Raw genomic sequence first — 20,259 nt, 5'->3', positions numbered from 1 at the left:
GGAGGCAGAACTGCACGCATGCGCACCGGGAGCTACTCACATCCTGCTTGTTAATATTAATGAGGAAAGGGGTGAGAGCGCTTGTGATTGGTTTCTGAGCCCAGTTTCCACGACAACCGAAACAAAACGAACAGTTTTCATTGACTACAGAAGTGCATGAGCATTATACCTATAGACAAATTGAATAATACTTTAGGGTATTATTTTCTGTTGAAAAATGGATGAAGTGCCAGAACATGAAGAAAATGAGGTGAAGAATGACACAGAGAGGGTGGTGTCAGCACATACTACCAATGAAGAGATCAATGCTATTCCTGCAGCTGGACATGAGAAAGAAGATAAAGTTGAAGTGGTGACATCAGATCACGATGAAGGAAACTCTCCAGAAAGTCTGAAAGCTGCTGAAGAGCCCCCGGCTGAAGAAGTATTCACCTCTGAACCAGAAGAATACAGTGGACATGAGCTTCCTGCTGTGGACAGTAACCCTACAGATGGAGATTTGGATGTGAAGATGAATAAAATCAGTGATCGGCCACTATCCCATGAGGAGAGTGTTGTTTTTGAGATCAACAGCAACGGTGAAGAAGAACCTCTCAGACTGCATATTGACACCACGGAGACCAGCAGACCTGCACATGAGGAGGAAGAGGAGGCTCAAGAAGAGGAAAACACAGCTGCTCCTACACACAAAGAAGACATCAACTATGACGAACGCCTGCAGGAGCTGAGTGAGGAAAGAGATAAAGCAAGCCAACACAGCAGCCAGCTGCAGATGAAGCTGGCAGAGTACTTCCGAAAGAAGGCCGGGGATGACGCCCAGCTGGAGAGGGAGATGCCAGTGTCACAGCAGCTGCAGGAGTATGAGAAGTACATTAACATCCTGTCTGATCTGAAGCAGCAGCTCGCCACAGACTCAGAGACAGCCCAGCAGCAGGCGGAGGAGCTGAGGCTGCAGAGCCAAGAGAAGCTGGACAAGGTTGGTCTGGTGGAGTTGTGGTTGGATATTTTATTGTAAGGGCCTGCAGGGTTTCTACATGGTTCTAAAAAATATGCTTTAGATTAAGAAGTGGATCTTTCTGATTTGAAAATGTTGGAAAGTGCATAAACAAGTATAATAATAACATCATGAAACAAGAAAGACAAACATAAAATACAGAAATAAAACTAATAAGAAGACATGGAGAAATACAATTAGGCCTGACTTTAATAAAGGTGACTTAAAAGCTACATATGGCACATTTTCTGTCTTCTTACATGCATCTTATCATATTTCTTGTAGTTAAGAGTAAGTTTGAAATTGCCTGATTTACATTTTTACAATGAAAACTCACACTTATACGTATGTATCTAATTGTTCTTTCTTGGGAACAGTAAACAGGTTCTTCTAGTAAACAGGAGATAATATTGATGATTGTATTGCTGCTGTTTGTTTCAGATATTATTCAGAGATGAAGGAAGAATTGGGTAGTGGTGTTTAATTGTGTAACTAACAGAAGTGAGAAAAAAACTGGCAGAACTGACAGAGATGAAAATGAAACCACAAAGGAAAAGTCATAAATGGATCCAAGGAAGGAGAACCTCAAAGTGAACATCAGAAAAGCAACAATTCCATGCCTTACTACTTTAAAAGTGTTCAACTGTATACGCATCATATTCATTCAGAACACATGCATGGCAGCTACATTAAGTGGAAAATTAAGTATACTTAAAAATAGTCACTATATATTAAAAAATGTTTAACTTTTGAGTGTGCGATTGAGCTGCAGAAAAATTTCAGACAACAAAAAATCTTATTAAAAAGATGAAAAATTTGGACAATGATTTGTGAAGTGTATTTTACAGTTGTAGTTTGATTGACAGCACATGTGTAACTTCAAAAAAACATCATACTGTAAAGGTCAACGTACTCAATACTGTGAGCTCTTGTGTGGTTGTGCAGTTCGCTTTTATGTGGAACAAATTACACCCATGGAATACGGACTCTAGATAGAGGAAGATGTGTAAGGTGTCTAGCTTTTGCTTAAATGATTCCCTTTAAATGGTCCTATTTCTCTCAAGGGATAGTCGAGTACAAGGGATCCACACATGCTGCCTCAGAGGAAGCTGGGTGGATGTGACGTGCATGCTGAATGCATGTAGACACTGCTTTAGAGACCGCCATGTAGGAATGCCAATGTAACCCTATTAGAAATTACAATTAAACCATTAAAAAGTACATTTTTAGTGTGTGATTGTGTTTGTTGGGGTGTGTGCAGGATGTGATCAGGACAATCTAAGGGTCAAGCTTGAAGGTCATTGGTTCTAGGATATCCATTTATGTATTTTCAGATGAATTTACATGTGACAATTGTGTGCTATATATAATCTTTGGCAAATGCTACCATTGTGGGACCTAGACAGTGATGTTTTATTGTGCTGATGGATACAAAATACTGTATGTCTTTGTCTTCAGGTGGAAGATGAATGGCGTGTGTTCATGGCTCTGAAGCAGGATGTAGCTGTGACTATGCTAAGCAGACGCCTGGGTAAACAAGCAGCTCAGGCTAAAGTGGAGTCAACCCTGGAAGCGGAGCAGCTTCGGCAGGATGAGCTTATCAAACTGCGCCTCAAGCACATTAAGCTGAGGATCAGGATTCACAGGCTGGAGGCAGAGCTCCGTGATAGGGAAGAACGCGCCAGGGACCCCCTGCAGATCCAGTTTGAGCAGCTGCAGGCTGAGAGGCTGGAGCAGAAAAAACAAGCTGAGAAGCAAAGCGAGGAATCGTTGAAGCTGCAGAAAAAAATCAGCATCAGCTTGGAGGTAGGTTGAGGAATCCACAGGTACAAGTTGTATCAAAGTTATTTCTGTAGTTTCTCAACTAAATATTTTCTTCTCTGTTCTTCTTTTCTTTCAGCTCCTGTCAAACATAAAGGAGAAGCTGTACTGGAGCCACATGGAGGTCCAGTCCAAGCGAGAGCAGCTGGCCGAGGTAGAAGCCACGGTGGCCAGAAAGAGGGACCTCCTGACCAGGACCAAGCAGGCCTGCAATGGTCTGCAGAGGGACAACCTGAGGCTGAAGGAGTGTCGGGGACTGCTGGGGAACAGAGTTCTCCTGCGGGACTTTGAGGACACTGTGGACGCCACAGACCATCTAGAAGAAAAACTGGAGAACCTGAAGTGCCGGCAAGCAGAGATTGTCTTCAGCTATGGCAGGCGGAAGAACAAGCTGGAGCCAATTTAATGAAGCAAAGAGCAACTGACTGAATGAAAACTTCAAGCTGTGATCAAACTACATAATATCTGCCAAAAAATGGTCCAATATAACAAACGTGGGCCAACAGGAATGAAAAGAAAAGCTCCTTGACGCTTTGAAAGCCACAGTCAGGTTTAGGGTTCAAAAACCATGATTAGGGTTCACACTGTCTTCTGACATGCCTCTCACCCAAATCATGCCAGGACCATGATCACCTAAACTGACCTCTCAAAACAATCAAGACATTTATGTAATATGTACATTATATATATATATATATATATATATATATATATATATATATATATATATATATATATATATGATGTTGAAATCATTGTTACAAGCCTATAAAATCATGATTTGTGATTCATTGACAGCAAACATGGATAAAGTCTTAAAATAAAAGTGTGTGTGAGTATTTTATCTCATTGTGCAAATCAGGCTTTGTTTTACTAAACTAAGCAAATTTCCATCTGGATCAGGCTCCATATGTAACACATCAACATGTTATCAATCTCCTCATTTTACACTCTTAAAGAAAAATGTGCATTTTCCAAAATGGACTATTCCTTTCATTTTATTTTGAGGTGATTGGAACCTTCTTTTGTGGCAACCCTTTTGGTACTAAGTGCAAATTCAAATCAGTTCTAATACAGATAAAACAACTTCTGAAGGGAGTTGATTCACTTTTGTCTAACCACGAGATCCACTGAGGAAAAACCTCTGCTTCACCACATCAATAAAAATGTTGTTTTCACTTATGGTCAGCAGATGGCGCCACTGTGCCATAGTGAAAATGCAGATACCCTTGAGAAAAAAGCATTTTGGGATGCGTTCTCTAATTTGTCACAGTTTGTATAGAGAGCTTAAATACATCCAGCGCATGTCCTTGTCTCAGTACTCCTCAGAGAGAACTTAAAAGACTTAAAAGGACAGTTCACCCCAAAATCAAAAATACATATTTTTCTTCTTTCCTATAGTGCTATTTATCCACCTAGATTATGGTGGTAGAAAAGATAAATATATCAAATTATGTATAAATGATTGTGTTCTCAGCATTTTATTAAAATAGTCCAATGGGTTCCTCCTAATCTACACTTTGGTCAGAAATAAACTGTAGGGACAGACGTCCACTACTAGCCTGCTGGAGGTAATTTTGTAGGGCTCTTGTTCCTCCTCAGACAAAGCAGCAGATACCGGTCCTGCTGCTGGGTTGATGTCGTTCTACAGCCCTTTCCAGCTTTTCTGGTGTAACGGCCGGTTTCTTGGTATCTTCCCCATGCTCTTGGGACTGTGCTGCAGTCTCCCATGGGAGACACAGTAAACCTTCTTGCGACCGCAGGTAACGCCTCATGCTACCAGTAGTGACAACGACACTAGAACACCACCAACCTAAGGAAGAATCAGTCAGGAAGGATAAGGAGAGAGCAGCTGTCTGAGGCCACCACATGTAAAACCATTCCCTTTTTAGGGGTTGTCTTGCTTTTGCCTCTCTATTGCACCTGTTGTCACTTGGCACCAAAGCAGCTGAAATCACTTGTGCTTCCTATGCACAGATATCCCTGAAGTTTTACTGACTTGGTATTATACTGTGATGATTAAGTGTTCCCTTAATTTTTTTGAGCAGTGTATCAATCCAGCTGTGTCCCATTGTGCAAAAAATCATGGTCATCTTGAGCTCCTGGTGGAGCAGGTAGAACCCTGTGTCCATTCATTGGATGTAAAGGTTCTTCTCCTCTCTGTTGAGGCCTGTTGCTTCCTGCTTCAGTTGCAGGTTTAGACCATTAGCTGGGGGTTGGTTGAGTAACACAGTCTTATCAACAAGTCAGTTCACAGGAAACGATTATTAATGTGACATTTAGAACACATCTACATTAGAAATGCCTTCAATCTGATAAGCTATAGAAAAAAATATGTGTTAGCAAATATATTAAAGAACACATTTACTTCCCTTAATACTTGTTTTTAAGTTCAATAACACTCTAGGAAAAAAACAGTGTAATAGAGACACTGATTCTGTTTTGTCATTTTTCATTAATGTGAGTACTGTATTCTAGCAGAGGCATAAAGTCATACACTAGTCATCTTAAAATTATAATCTAGTGCTTTAGTATTGCAAAGGTGGAAAAACTCAGAAGAGACCAATTAAAAAACTGAGTGGTCTGCCATGAAAAGGTTTTCTAGGATGGCCTCATGACATATAAACTGAATTTCATGTGTAATATCAGTGAATTTACAATTTACAGAAGAGTGCCATTTTCAAGTGTCTTGCTGGAAAACAAGGGTTTAGTTTAATAAAGTTGGCACTGCAGTTTCTTCAAGTTTAGAAAAATACATTGGGTTTGAGTTAAAATTTTAGAATAAACATAATTTAAAAAATATTTGTGAATGTGTTTGGGGTTTTAAATTGGCGTTTGAATTGTTGCAGAAAAATGAAAAAAATTTCAAAATCAGGTTTCTTGTACAGATGTTAGGTAAGCCATGTCTCTTTATCTACATATAAACACATTGAGGAAATAACATCCAAATTACTGCAATGGAACATTTTTGCATAGTGTTTTTTTTCCCCTCAAAATGATCTTTGTGAGGAGGGGGGATTTCCAGCTTCTCTAGAATTTCCTTGAACTGCGGCTGGTGTGAGTCCAAACAGAAACCTGCGGTACAGTATTTGTCATTATGTTGAATAAAATCGATTGCTCACTTCCATACACAAGATGTGAGTCCTGGTCTTTCTTGATTTCTGCCACGTTATTCTAAGTAAACGCATGTAATTCTGTGGTTGGGTCCAGTGAAAGAGGAGACATGACCACAGGTTCATCATTGCTACCAGCCACAGTTGTAGGTTCAGACCAGTAGCTGGGGCTCGGGGGTTGGTTCAGTAATACATATTTATCAACATATCAATTTACAGGAAAAGTTTATTAATATATCTGCTTATCAGTGAGGACATTTCTTACAACATATTTTACAAATATATCTTCGCAATTTAGTGTTAAGTAGACACATCGACATGCAGTTTGGAGGAGCCAGGACTTGAACCACCGATGTTCTGGTTAGTGGATGACCCACTCTACCTCCTGAGCCAAAATCTATAGTCCTCCTTCTGTGCAGTCAGTACAGTGTATGTGCCGAATCTATCTTCATAAAACTAATCTAATCATTCTCAACTGGTTAAACACAAAAGTAGAATCACTGTCTGTCAATGGAGCTGAGCCCAAATTCAGCCTCATCCACTTATTCAATATGTCAAAGGAAGAATATTTTAACTGACATTAACAAGACTATTATTTAGACTGTATGTTAGACACACATATCTACATGCAGGGCTTTCAGAAAGTATTCACCCTTCACTATTTTCATTTTGTTATATTGCAGCCTTATTCTAAAATTGTTTAAATTAATGTTTTTCATACATCTAGTCAATACTCCATAATGACAAAGCAACAACACAAGTTTTTTAATTTATTTATTTTAGTAAAAAGTGAAATATTACATTAATATAGGCATTCAGACCCTTTGTTATGATACAGATTATTTCTCATTACAAGTTGCAGCTTGCGTGATGAAAATGTTGTCAACGGGTCCCTGAGTGCACGGTACAATTATATATTCAGTTATTTAAAGTGGTGGACATGTTGGGTCATACTGTTAGCTGGAGTGTGCATCACATCACACACACACACACACACACACACACACACACACACACACACACACACACACACACACACACACACACACACACACACACACACACAAATGCGCGCAGGCACACACTAAATGGGGACCACATGAGTTGAGTACATTCAAATGATAATAATAATAATATTCATGAAATATATATATATGAAACAATAATTAATAATAATATTCAGCAAAACTTAAAAGAGACAAAAATACAAGTCAAAAAATTAAAATAATAAAGCATAAAATGAATGATAAAAATGCAACATATACATACAGTAAAATGAGGCTAAAGTCAGATTCATCAGATTTAGTACTGGCAATTTAGTTTTTTACAATCACAATGTTTTTTTAAATTAACAATAAAACAACAGTAAGTCTTTTTCATGGTCACTAAATATATTGCTTCTTACAGAGCTTTTCCATTACAAGTCAAAATGTCTGCTGTGTAGAAAGCCAATCAGCTGTTTCCAACTTCAAATTAAATGCATCCCTAAATTATTCTTCACATATATATATAATAATATATATATATATATATATTGTTATTACTTTTATTACTATTTCATGGTTCTCACAGGACTTTACTTTTCAGTTTAAGCAAAAATCAATGTCAGGATTAAAATGTACATCTTAGTTCAGATATTTTAATTGAACAACACTTCAGTCAGGAAGATCTTTTGCATGTCTTTAAGTATATTTCTCATCTTATTCTGCTGTTCATATCTCTCACACATGCTCACTCATAATTTCCTCTGCTGTCATTATCTGAGTCAACTGAGCTATCACTGTTCACTATCATCTTCATGCTGTTTTTTATAAATATGTTTCTTTTCCTGTCTTTAGTGAACTCATGCTGCTGTTAGCATCACTGCCCAATCTTTGTAGATTCATCAGTTTCATCACTTCTTCAGCCTCATCAGTTTCTATAGAAAGCATCAGCCACCACCACGCATCACCAAGCCTCTATCTTCTTTACAAATCAGTAATTTGTCCTCCATTTTGCCTAAATCTTTCCAAACGTTTTAGAAGCCAATCAGCCGTTGGATCAACACAGTAGACTTTGTTCTCAGATGTCTGCATTCTGTAGAGAAAAAATATGTCTGTTGATATCATTCTAATCAAATGTAGAATTTTTTAAATCTGAAATCTCAGATTCATGTATTTATTTGATGTCCTGTTAAGTCATGGCAGCTAATCTCTTGCAGTATTTTCTTGTCTATAGTAGAACTTTAACTTACATGTAAGCATCAATGGGACACATGGGCAAAGTGATGCGTTTTTGTATATAAATCTTTGTAATGGGCTGATTTATACGGGCTTTAGAAACCTCCGTGCAGCAATGCGAATCTAAAACACATCCAGAGTTAAAAAGAGAGAGAAAGCAACATTTTGATCAACTTCATTTCATTAACAGTTGTTGTCATTTGAACTAAATGTCACTGAAAGTACAACATGAAGCAAATATTCTAATGTGAGCACTCCTCCTGGACTAGAAGAATGAATAAGTAGAATTATGATCATTATCTAAATGAATAATTGCTGTCAAACATAAAACTACATCTCATGTAAATTAATGAAGGAAACACATGAATTGCTGAAAAAATGGCAACTATCAATAGAATCAAAAAGAGGCTTCATATAATAAAAATAATAAGGATTATACCTTTAAAGACCCCCCTCCACACATCTATTAAGATGTATTAAAATATTCTGCTTGGAACAATAATGCATGTCGGATGTGGAATTTCACATTAAAATCCATATAATGACATTTCCTCCTTCTGACATGAATATGCATAAATATTTCATTTCAGACAAGATGTCTCCTACTTCACTGTAAAATCAGTTAAAAAAGTGCAATAAAAATAAAGCTTTAATTACTTACTAAATCCTCCTCCGCTCCGATAGCCGTTCCGTTGGACTGAAGCATTTGACTGATCGGTGGTTTTAACCGGAGGACTAGATGGAGTCACCTCATCCTTACTTCTAAGAGTTAGATAGTGAATAAGTTATTGTGTCATACATATATAAATGCCTATAGCACACATACACAAACCTTGAGACAAAGATAAAACATTTCCCTGTTATTGTATCATAAAGGTATTTTTGTGATCTCACAGATCTTTACTAAACTAACAATTTGCACGTCTCAACTCTGTTCATCTTCCTCTAGAACATAGATTAAATCTAGATTTAAATCTTAGTTTATACCCAGAAAACAACAAAACAAAAAAATACCTTTCAGATACAACCTGCAGCTGGATAATATAGTACAAATATAAAGCTTTGATCTTTCCCCTTAGGTTTAGGACTCACAGACTACACAGTGCTGAGAGCACAAATTAACAAGATTATAAGGTTATATTTATGTTATCATTTTACTACTATTATACAGGACTGTTTCTACTGTTCAAACATGCAGAACTTACAAAAGACAAGAAGCAGTGGCAGAAAAGGTGGTCACATCAATGCACACTTCCATGTCAGGAAACTTCATTCTAATTCAATACAGAAAGAAAGAAAAACATGTCAACAAACAAATAATATTCTGCATCTGGTGACATTAATAATGATACTGTAATTATCACATGTAGTGTAGAGCTGCAGCTATTTCTGGTGTTGGGTATAAGCAGTTGCAAATGCTGCTGCTACTGTACCATTACTGTACTAATACATGTTATTAGCATCTCTACAGTTCTGATGATAAAAAAAATACAGCTGTTTAATTTAAAGCACAAACAATAACCATTAACTTACATTATCATTGGTTCACATCCTGGTGCAGGAGGTCTGAAGTTTATATCTATCAACTGGGACCAATCTTTTTCTTGTATATTTGTATTGTTGCACTGACAGTTTTGTTGATGGTCAGTATTATTTTGGTCTTCTTTGTCTTTCAAATTGATCTCTATCAGTGTGTGGTTGCTCCCCGCGCTCTCTGTGGAAAATACATGTAGATGTAAGTAAGTAGACTTTAGCAGCAGCTACTACGGCTGACTGTCCTCTACATCAATCATTACTATTATGGAACATACAAACCTAAAGGATATTATCCTGCTTATTAACTAGCCACTGGCCTCATGTCAACAAATGTACTCATATGGCTCGACTAATTTGGATCTTGCTTGTCTCACTCACTGTTGTTGCCCTTATCTATACTTGTACATAAATCACCACTAAACACCTGCATCATAAGTGTTTGGTTATATTGTTCAGTTACAACAAGTCAGTCCTCTTTAAGTCAATCTGAATCAAGAAGTCTCTGTTGCCATGGTACTATATACATGACACAACAATGTTGGACTGTGCAGCAGATATCAAGTCTGACACATAGATAATAAGTGAGATTATAGTAATAATAATGTTGGTCAGAATATACATTACATCCTCAGAGGTGAGAAGTAACAAAGTATTTGTACTTGACATGACGTGCAAATAAGCGATAGAAAACCGATCTTTGGTGTGTGCGCCGCTCCGTGTCTCCCGGTAAGATGCAGCCAAATTGTTGTTACTTTTGTACTTAAGTACATTTCAGAGCCTTTATTTTCTTACTTTTACTTGAGTAAAGGAGTTGAATCAGTACTTCTACTTTTACCAGAGTCTTTTTCTACACAAGTATCTGTACTTCTACTTAAGTACGGAACGCGAGTACTTGTCCAGATCTGAATTTAAAACCGTTCGAGGTATGGAGCTACAGATGAGGTTCAGCTGGACACCTTGTGATCATTACAACTATTGTATTTCTTTTTTTAACAGAGCAAAGTATATAAAATGATTGAATTTAACGACAGAAATGTGGTTTGGAACAAAAAAGAAAAATTATGACATTCAAGAAAAACATCATAAATATTATATACACATGGTCTGAAATATGTAACTTTTCCAAACACCAGTATGTACTCAGTATAAGCCATATAACAAGGATGTGACATGAAACAACAGAGACAGACTTACCTTCAGATGTCATGTTGATGGTTTTATTAGAGGTGATGTTGACTGGATGTAGATTTGATGTCCGGTTCATTTTAGATTGAGGCCGAATACAAAACTCTCCAAAGTGCATCTCCTCATCAGTGCTGTCAGTGTCTCTTCTCTGTACAAACACTGGCAGACAAACACATACAATTCAAATTCAAATATTACAGTAACAATGCAGTTCCTTCAATGTGTATGTTTAAAGCAGTGTCCAAAATCTCTTACTGGAGAAAGGATGTGGTTGTAAAAAGAAGGCGACCCATGCAATGTTCAGGAGAACCACGGTGATACGGAGAGTCCACTGCATGTTTCTGTCTGCTGATGTACTGTACCTTCACTCTGTCACTGCTCAAAACAGCTGCTGACACATTTTCTACTTTATTTTATCTGCTTTTACATCGACACGCCTCAGATCTGTTGCAGGGTTGTTTTTAACCACAGAGCCAACAGGACATTTGGTGTCAAATGTGTGATTCACCTTCATATCCTCATCCTCTTGATGATAAAGATGTGACAGTCAGAATTTAAATTGTGCTGTATATCAAATACAGACTGGACTTTAAAGTATTAGATAAATTGTACATGCATCTGTGCATTTGTATGTTGTGTTAAAGTTACTACTAGGAACTTTTATTTTGTGCTTTAGTGACCCCTGTGGACAAAAGCAGTAATGTTTTCCTAGAATGAAGACTGCATAAGCACCAACGCCCCATATTGTAAAGATCTTGGTTAATGCTTCTATTTGTTTTGGAAGTGAGAGAAAGAATGATGATACTTGTTTTAACAGATTATTACCATTAAAAAGGGATTATAAAGAAATAATATGCAAATATCATCAAATACAACATAGTCTTAACAGGTGTAATCACACAGAAGCATGTATCACAGAGCAGAGCAGGGCTTCAGAACAAAGGTTTTTATTTCCAGGCAAAAACAAAACTAGACAAGAACTGATGAATCTAGACAAAGAATGCAACAAGGACTGAACAGAAAACCAAGATCTACATACAAACCAAAGTAATTAAACAACAGGTCAGAGTTTTAGTCAAGGTGTTACTGAATGCTTTACTTCCATCACTGTGCTGAGACACTAGCTAAGTTACACTGACCAACACATACATACAGTAAGAGTTGAATACATTGAAATAATCTGGATATTTAGCACTACAGAAAAGAGATCTACAAAAATACAAATAATAAAAATGTGTTAAAAACAAATATTCCACTCCAAAATTATTAACACAGGTGGAAAAACTCCGTCATATGTGTATTCTGTCATTGTGCCTCCGTCTCCACGTCTCCATAGTAACAGCAGTCATCTGTGCGCTGTGCGCAGCCGGTTAATACCTGTCCTTCAAAGGTATTATTTATAGACGCAGTTAGTGTCAGAAATAATACCTTCAGGTTTGGTAAATCACAATGCCCGTACTAAATAACACATTTTCATTTTCTCCTCCCTGTATTTTGCACACTGGGGTTGAAACCGCCATATAACATATTCATTATGGTAAACGTACTAAATGAACAGCGCGTACTATCCTGCACAGTTGAAAGACGCAAACCTCAGTGCGCTGCGTTAGTAGATCAGCTTGCACATTTTTTGCAGGTGATGTCAAGTTTGCACACGTTTTTACACACGCAAACCTTTAGTAAATCAGGCCTTACAGTATATGTCATACATTTCACCACTTCAGGAATGTCAGGTGCTTCTGGCCTCTACATCAATTATTACTATTATGGGTCATATAAACGTGAAGGATTTGATCTGGTTTGATATTCTGAAATTGTTCCCCCTAAAGAAACTGCCTGCATGACGCCTCTGTTATAAAGTATGAAGTATGTGTATGCAGAGTTTTAATGATTAGAACAATTTTCAGTCCAGATCTGAACTTAAAAGCCTTTGAGGTATGGAGCTACAAGAGGTTCAGCTAGACACCCTGTGATCATTACAACTATTGTATTTCTTTTTTTAACAGAGCAAAGTATAGAAATGCTTGAATTTAACAATAGAAATGTGGTTTGGAACAAAAAAGACAAATGAGTATGTTCTCAGTATAAGCCATATAACAAGGATGTGACAGTATGAAACAACAGAGACAGACTTACCTTCAGATGTCATGTTGATGCTTTTATTAGAGGTGATGTTGACTGGATGTAGATTTGATGTCCAGTTCATTTTAGATTGAGGCTGAATACAAAACTCTCCAAAGTGCATCTCCCCATCAGTGCTGTCAGTGTCTCTTCTCTGTACAAACACTGGCAGACAAACACATACAATTCAAATTCAAATATTACAGTAACAATGCAGTTCCTTCAATGTGCATGTTTAAAGCAGTGTCCAAAATCTCTTACTGGAAAAAGGATGTGGTTGTAAAAAGAAGGCGACCCATGCAATGTTGAGGAGAACGACGGTGATACGGAGAGTCCACTGCATGTTTCTGTCTGCTGATGTACTGTACCTTCACTCTGTCAGTGCTCAAAACAGCTGCTGACACATGTTCTGCTTTATTTAATCTGCTCTTACATCGACACGCCTCAGATCTGTTGCAGGGTTGTTTTTAACCACAGAGCCAACAGGACATCTGGTGTCAAATGTGTGATTCACCTTCACACACACATATCCTCATCCTCTTGATGGAAAAGATGTGAATTGATGATTGAGACAAAGATGAAACATTTCCCTGTTAATGTGTGTTAACAGGGAAATAACAGGTGTTATTCACTCACCCATCCAAATAATTGAAATCAAGTGCTCCAATCACTTCCATGGTCACAGGTGTATAAAATCAAGCACCAAGGCATGCAGACTGTTTCTACAAACATTAGTGAAAGAATGGGTCGCTCTCAGGAGCTCAGTGAATTCCAGCATGGTACTGTGATAGGATGCCACCTGTGCAACAAGTCCAGTTGTGAAATTTCCTCAATCCTAAATATTGCACAGTCAACTGTCAGTGGTATTATAACAAAGTGGAAGTGATTGGGAATGACAGTAACTCAGCCACGAAGTGGTAGGCCACGTAAAATGACGGAGCGGGGTCAGCGGATGCTGAGGCGCATAGTGCTCAGAGGTCGTCAACTTTCTGCAGAGTCAATCGCTACAGACCTCCAAACTTCATGTGGCCTTCAGATTAGCTCAAGAACAGTGCGTAGAGAGCTTCATGGAATGGGTTTCCATGGCCGAGCAGCTGCATCCAAGACATACATCACCAAGTGCAATGCAAAGCGTCGGATGCGGTGGTGTAAAGCACACCACCACTGGACTTTAGAGCAGTGGAGACACGTTCTCTGGAGTGACGAATCACGCTTCACCATCTGGTGATCTGATGGACGAGTCTGGGTTTGGCGGTTGCCAGTAGAACGGTACTTGTCTGAGCACTGTGCCAAGTGTAAAGTTTGGTGGAGGGGGGATTATGGTGCGGGGTTGTTTTTCAGGAGCTGGTCTTGGCCCCTTAGTTCCAGTGAAAGGAACTCTGAATGCTTCAGCATACCAAGAGATTTTGGACAATTCCATGCTCCCAACTTTGTGGTAACAGTTTGGGGATGGCCCCATCCTGTTCCAACATGACTGTGCACCAGTGCACAAAACAAGGTCCATAAAGACATGGATGAGAGAGTTTGGTGTGGATGAACTTGACTGGCCTGCACAGAGTCCTGACCTCAACCCGGGTTGCTTTTAACCTAAGGGGCCAACAGGACATCTGGTGTCAAATGTGTGATTCACCTTCACACGCACATATCACACACTGTAAATTGAGAGCTCAGCTATCTCTTCACCACATTTAAACACAAAGCCTGGAATATTAGAGCTAATGCCCTTAAAGCTGCAGTTGGTAAGTCTTATAAAAGTAACTTTTTGTCATATTTGCTAAGACTGTCACTATGTAAAGACAGCATTACATGAAACTAGTAATCTGTAAAAAAACAAAAACAAAAAAACCCCAGAAAAGTAGAGAAAGTAATGGCGCAGCAACAACAATCAGCAAGGACAAAACTACCGATACCTCCGTTACCAACAACAGCATACACGGTTGCGTGCCGTCAGCCTCCTCTGAGGGAGGGACTTTGGAGGCAGAGCAGGAGTGCAGCAGAGAGGGTGGGGGGGGGGGGGGGGGGGGGGGGGGGGGGGGGGGGGGAATCTGAAAGTTGTACTTCTTGATGCTAAGTCCTCTCTCTCCTCAAAGTTACCAACTGCAGCTTTAACGACAAAACACAAATATATCACATTTAGTTCCACACCTTTTGATGAAAAAAGGAATGGAAATGATGCTATATATCAAATACAGACTGATCCCCTGTGGACAAAAGTGGTAGTGTTTTCACAGAATGAAGGCTACATTTACCATAAGCACCAACGCCTCATATCAGAAAGATCCTTGTATTTGTTTTGGAAGTGAGTGAAAGAATGATGATACTTGTTTTAATACTATTTTTTTTTCTTCTTTTTTTTTTTTTTTTTTTTTTAAAACATAGTTGTTTGCAGGATGCATAGTGATGAGTTAATGAATCTATTTGTGGCTATGTTAGATTATTAATTGTAATATGATGATGGTGAAGCAAAATGAACTTACACCAAGGCTACATCTAAGGCTATATTCACACCAGATCTACAGGTGGGGGTGCTGCGAAACAATCACTGATTCACTGTATTCAAATTCAAATTCAAATAAGCTTTATTGGCATGACAGATCAGAAATCTATATTGACAAAGCAGTACAGAAGATCATTACCATTGACAGGGGATTATAAAGAAATATACAATATGCAAATATCATCAAATACAACATAGTCTTAACAGGTGTAATCACACAGAAGCATGTATCACAGTGCAGAGCAGGGCTGCAGAACAAAGGTTTTTATATCCAGGCAAAAACAAAACTAGACAATACAGGCTTTTTGTTTCTTTTCTTTTTAAATGCAGGGCAGGTGTGGAGAGGAGCACACAAGGCAAACACAGAACAAACTGAAAATCAAAACCAGAAAAAACACTTACAAACCCCAAATATAAACACTGTGACTGAGAGTTCCTTTTTTTAAAAAACAGATATACATTCTGTGCTAATTCATACATTCATATTAATTCTACAGTATGAAAATAACTTGGAAAGCATTTGTCTTCTCTTAAGGCCCCTCAAAATGAAAGCATCAAATTCTTAATTTTTTCTCAATCCTTTTCAGATATGTCTGAATCCACTTAGCCTTTGGATCAACGCAGATGCGCTTGCCATGAGTTGTGATTAATCTGTAAAAAAGAAAATGAAGAGAAACACTTAGTTAGTCATATAATGTTAGTCAAAACTTTTGAGTTTTAAAATACAGTTAAAATGTTATTTACTTACATAATGGCATTAAGACTGCAAAGAGATTGGGGTTGTTGGTCATTGAATCCCCTAATTTTATGAAAAGGTATCCGGCCTGAATAAAATTGCGTGCAACAAGACCCTATCAAACAAAGCCAGAAGAAGAGAGTTACAATTACTTTTTGTGGAACATAAGTGTTGTTGTTCCCTCTGTGAATAGAAAATGAATGACGACGATGATGATTACAGATGTTGAATAAAATTGAATAATTATATTATAGTGTGTTTTAAACCACTTTATACTGCTAATAAATACACTTTCAAATGTGCTCCTTTCATAGAGAGGTCAAAACAGAATGAATGGCTATCACTGGTTATTGTTGACCATAACAGCATAGAAAATAAGGTTGGATAGCATAAATATCTTAAGAATTGTTGCTTTCTTTTTTGCAATAATTGTTTTTAGCCACTTGGGGGAAGCAGAAACAAGCTATAAACAGAGTCAGGTAATAATGTAGTGGGTTACTCACTACATCCAACCACTTTCACCTTTTGTACAAGTAGTCATTTGATCTATTGTTGATTTAATTAAATTGATTAGAGTTTTAAAGAGCAACTGCACTCAGTCTAATAATACTTGCATGACCAGCTAGTGGTGGAAACATGCTTTTTAAACCATAGAGGCAAGTGCAGCAATGATTTTCCTCTTTCCAAAAGATTATGAAAAAGGCTGATGTTTTACACTTTGGGGATTTCCGAACATAAATCACAAAAAGACGAAGACCAACAATGCATTAGTCTGTGTTGCAATAGTTCCCAGCTTCTCTATGTCTACTCTGTCAGTGGCAAAATGTAAATCTTTAAAAACAGGATATCACTCAGTTAGGAGTGCATTTGAACTACTGAGCGAGGGATTAATACACATTTAAGGTATTTGTGTTATTTTGTGCTATCTACAGGAGGAATGTGTATGTGGGATTGTCAAAAAAATAACTCACTGGTGTGTTTTCAATAGTTGTTGGACAATAATTGTGCTTTCGATATGCAGACAATACTTGTTACTGAATCAGTTCATTGTTGGTTGCAGTTCTTCAGATTAAGAGAGGGGAATCAATTAATACACCAACTCACCATGTGCTGCTCCTTTTGGGGCCTGTTTGACCTTTTTTTGTAAAGTAGCTTTTGGATGATGGGTCACTGGAACAGCAGTAGCTTCAGAGTGACCTACATAAATCAATCCAGAAGGTGTTGAGACCTCTGAAGAAGTAACTTCCAGCACAGAAGGACTTTCAATAGTTGTTGGACAACAATAGAGCTCTATGACACAGGAATAACATATATCAGGCTTTTGATATGCAGACAATTCTTGTTACTAGATCCATTTATTGTTGGTTTTGATCTTTCAGATTAAGAAAGGAAAATCAAGGAGGATGCCAGCTCACCATGTGCTGCTCCTTTTGGGTCCTGGTTGACATCTTCTTGTACAGGAGCTTTTGAATGGCGAGTAACTGTAGCCGTTTCAGAGCTACTGACAGAAATCAATCCAGAATTTGTAGTGACCTCTGAAGAAGTCAGCTCCAGAACAGGGGGACTATCAGGAGTCATCTGCCCCACTAGACTAGAAGTTGATGTATCATTCAAGTCTCTAAACACATAAAACAGATGTATTGAATATTTTGGAATATGCTATCCTTTGGAATATACCATCATATAAATATTTTACATGACATTTTTTTAATTTACAAACATCTAATGATCCAGAACTTACGGAGCAAGTGGACCAATGGCAGCAATGTAGATTTCAATATCAAGACATACTTCCATGTTGGGAAACTTCATGCTAGTTCAATGGAGAAAAACATGGCAATTAAATCATTTAAATAAAACAGTTATATGATCTTTAAAAGTAATAAGTGACTGCGTTTGGCGATATTAACAAGGTACCACCACATATAATACTATGTCTAGATGCTGTTTCATACATCACTTACATTATCTTAGGTTCACATCCTGGTGCGGGAGGTCTCAGTTCTATGTCTGACATCTTTGAATAGTACAAATCTTTTTGTTGTATATTCGTCTTGTTGCACTGACAGTCCTGTTGACTTTTGTCAACAGACTGGTTGTCCTGCAGTGTGAGACTGCTCTCTGTGCTCTCTGTAGAGAACACATGATTTTAGACTTCATCTGCACAGTTACAACATCAGAGTACAATCATAAAACTTGATACATATAAGCAGGAGAGCAACAAAACCTTATACAAAGTCATCAGCAACACAAAAAAACAGAGTCAATCAAATGAATCCATGGACATAAAACGATTAGACACAACAAATAAAAAAATAATAAGAGAAAGTATATAAAACATAAAAAGGGAATTTACATAAAAAACAGGGTAAAGGGGTGACCTAAAATGTTATTTGGCACTGTAAATGGGATGTGTTTTGCTTTGTGACCTTATTTGATTGGTTCCATGGTTCCACACAGAACAACACTGCATTTTACAGAGACACATATTTGTAAAATTATGATTTAAAGCAGTCATGTGATTGGCTAAATCACTATGCTGTAATTTATAAACATCACTCCATAAATTCTCATTAATGAATCTCATAAAAATATATCCAGTATTACAGTATTCCAATATTATATTATTTACCAACATTCGAATAAAATAGAATGACCACAGATGTCACTAAATTTACCTGGCTGTGTAAACTATGTTCAAATGTTTATTTAAATGTTTTCTATAAGCATTACAGTTAAATAGCTTTTCTTGTAATTTTGTGAGTCGGAAGAAAAACGTCATTTGAATAGGTCTTTGTTTGAGATGATTGACCGTACACTATGGCATAATTGAAGATGCTGATAAAAGTGTATCACTTTTGAATAAAAAGATAATGAAAAAAGATGATGGCTTATAAATTGCTATAGAGCTTTAGTAAGAAACTAGACTGACCTAAAGATGTTGTGTTGGTGTCATTTTTATCAGATTTGATGTTGACTGGTGGAAGCTGAATACAGAAGTCTCCAAACAGCATGTCCTCATCAATGTATCTTCTCTGTACGAACACTGCAATTACACAAATACACTGCATTTACTTTGACTTAAAATAATAACTCTGAACACATTTAATGGCAACAAAAAGCAATGTAAAAGCAACAATGCTGATAATGATGTGTTTGCAGCATGTTGAATTCCTTTGACAAAAAATTCCTCGGACAGTGTTTCCCTCATGAGTGAGGACATTTTGAACTAAAATGACTGAATTGTCTAGGATACGTGCATGTTTTAAAAATAGGTCCATGTATGTGTTACAGGGTTGTGTCATTTACAGTGTCGCCACAAAATAAATGATAGACCAGTTCCAGATTGTTTGTGTAATTTACTTTTCTTTCTACTTTTTCTTTTACATTTGTGTCATATCAAACATAGTTCTCCATCTCAGACAGTATTTCACGGACTACACTTACGATAAATCTCTATGACACGCGAACATGACATGTAATAAAGCTTACACTAGATGTTCTGCAAATAAAAACAATGTTTAACTGAGAAATACAAAAGAGTATCATCAGCATAGTAATATACGAACAGAAAACAATTAATTTTTTTGTCTGTCAAAGTTGTATTTTTGACACGGAAAACAAACTAATGAGATGAAAAAGAACGTTTTATTTCCTATAATAACTCCTATAATCTATCATACCACTGTATACAGTCTGTGTCTGAAGCTTCTCTTACCTGAGAAAGGATCTGGTGGTAAAAAGAAGACAATCCATGCAATGTTCAGGAGAACCACAATTATCTGAACAGTCCAATGCATGTTCGCATGAGCTGATAAAACTTCACTGTCAGTACTGAATACACCTGCTGTCTGTCTGACACAGTGACATACACTACAAGATGTAATATTAAAACTCAAAGGTGCTAAACTAGCTTCAGCTGTGTCTTTGAGTGTGTTTGTGTGTATTGCAGAGTTGTGTAATTTATAATTTAACCACTAAACCAATAGTACATGTGGTGTAGAAGGTGTGATTTACTTTCACACGCACATATCACA

At 37.5% G+C, this 20,259-nt stretch overlaps 1 protein-coding gene and 1 long non-coding RNA gene across 2 annotated transcripts; one reads left to right on the top strand and one right to left on the bottom strand.

Moving 5' to 3' along the window:
* Positions 1 to 217: 217 nt before the first annotated feature.
* On the top strand, positions 218 to 3,261 carry cfap184 (cilia and flagella associated protein 184). The gene is made up of 3 exons (XM_062444512.1): positions 218 to 976; positions 2,453 to 2,800; positions 2,895 to 3,261. The coding sequence occupies exons 1-3, from the start codon at positions 218 to 220 to the stop codon at positions 3,219 to 3,221; spliced, it is 1,434 nt and encodes a 477-aa protein (XP_062300496.1). The 3' UTR covers positions 3,222 to 3,261.
* A 14,527-nt stretch (positions 3,262 to 17,788) lies between these two features.
* LOC134005462 (uncharacterized) lies at positions 17,789 to 18,322 on the bottom strand. The gene is made up of 3 exons (XR_009927868.1): positions 18,187 to 18,322; positions 17,964 to 18,035; positions 17,789 to 17,840 (listed from the first exon to the last, which is right to left on the bottom strand). It is a non-coding gene; the product is annotated as an uncharacterized LOC134005462 (long non-coding RNA).
* Positions 18,323 to 20,259: the final 1,937 nt, after the last annotated feature.

Source organism: Scomber scombrus, chromosome 23 (genome assembly GCF_963691925.1).
Source record: "Scomber scombrus chromosome 23, fScoSco1.1, whole genome shotgun sequence".
In the NCBI taxonomy this organism is placed as follows: Eukaryota; Metazoa; Chordata; class Actinopteri; order Scombriformes; family Scombridae; genus Scomber; species Scomber scombrus.
Note: the sequence above shows the minus strand (reverse complement) of the source record. Positions and strands in the feature narration are given on the sequence as shown.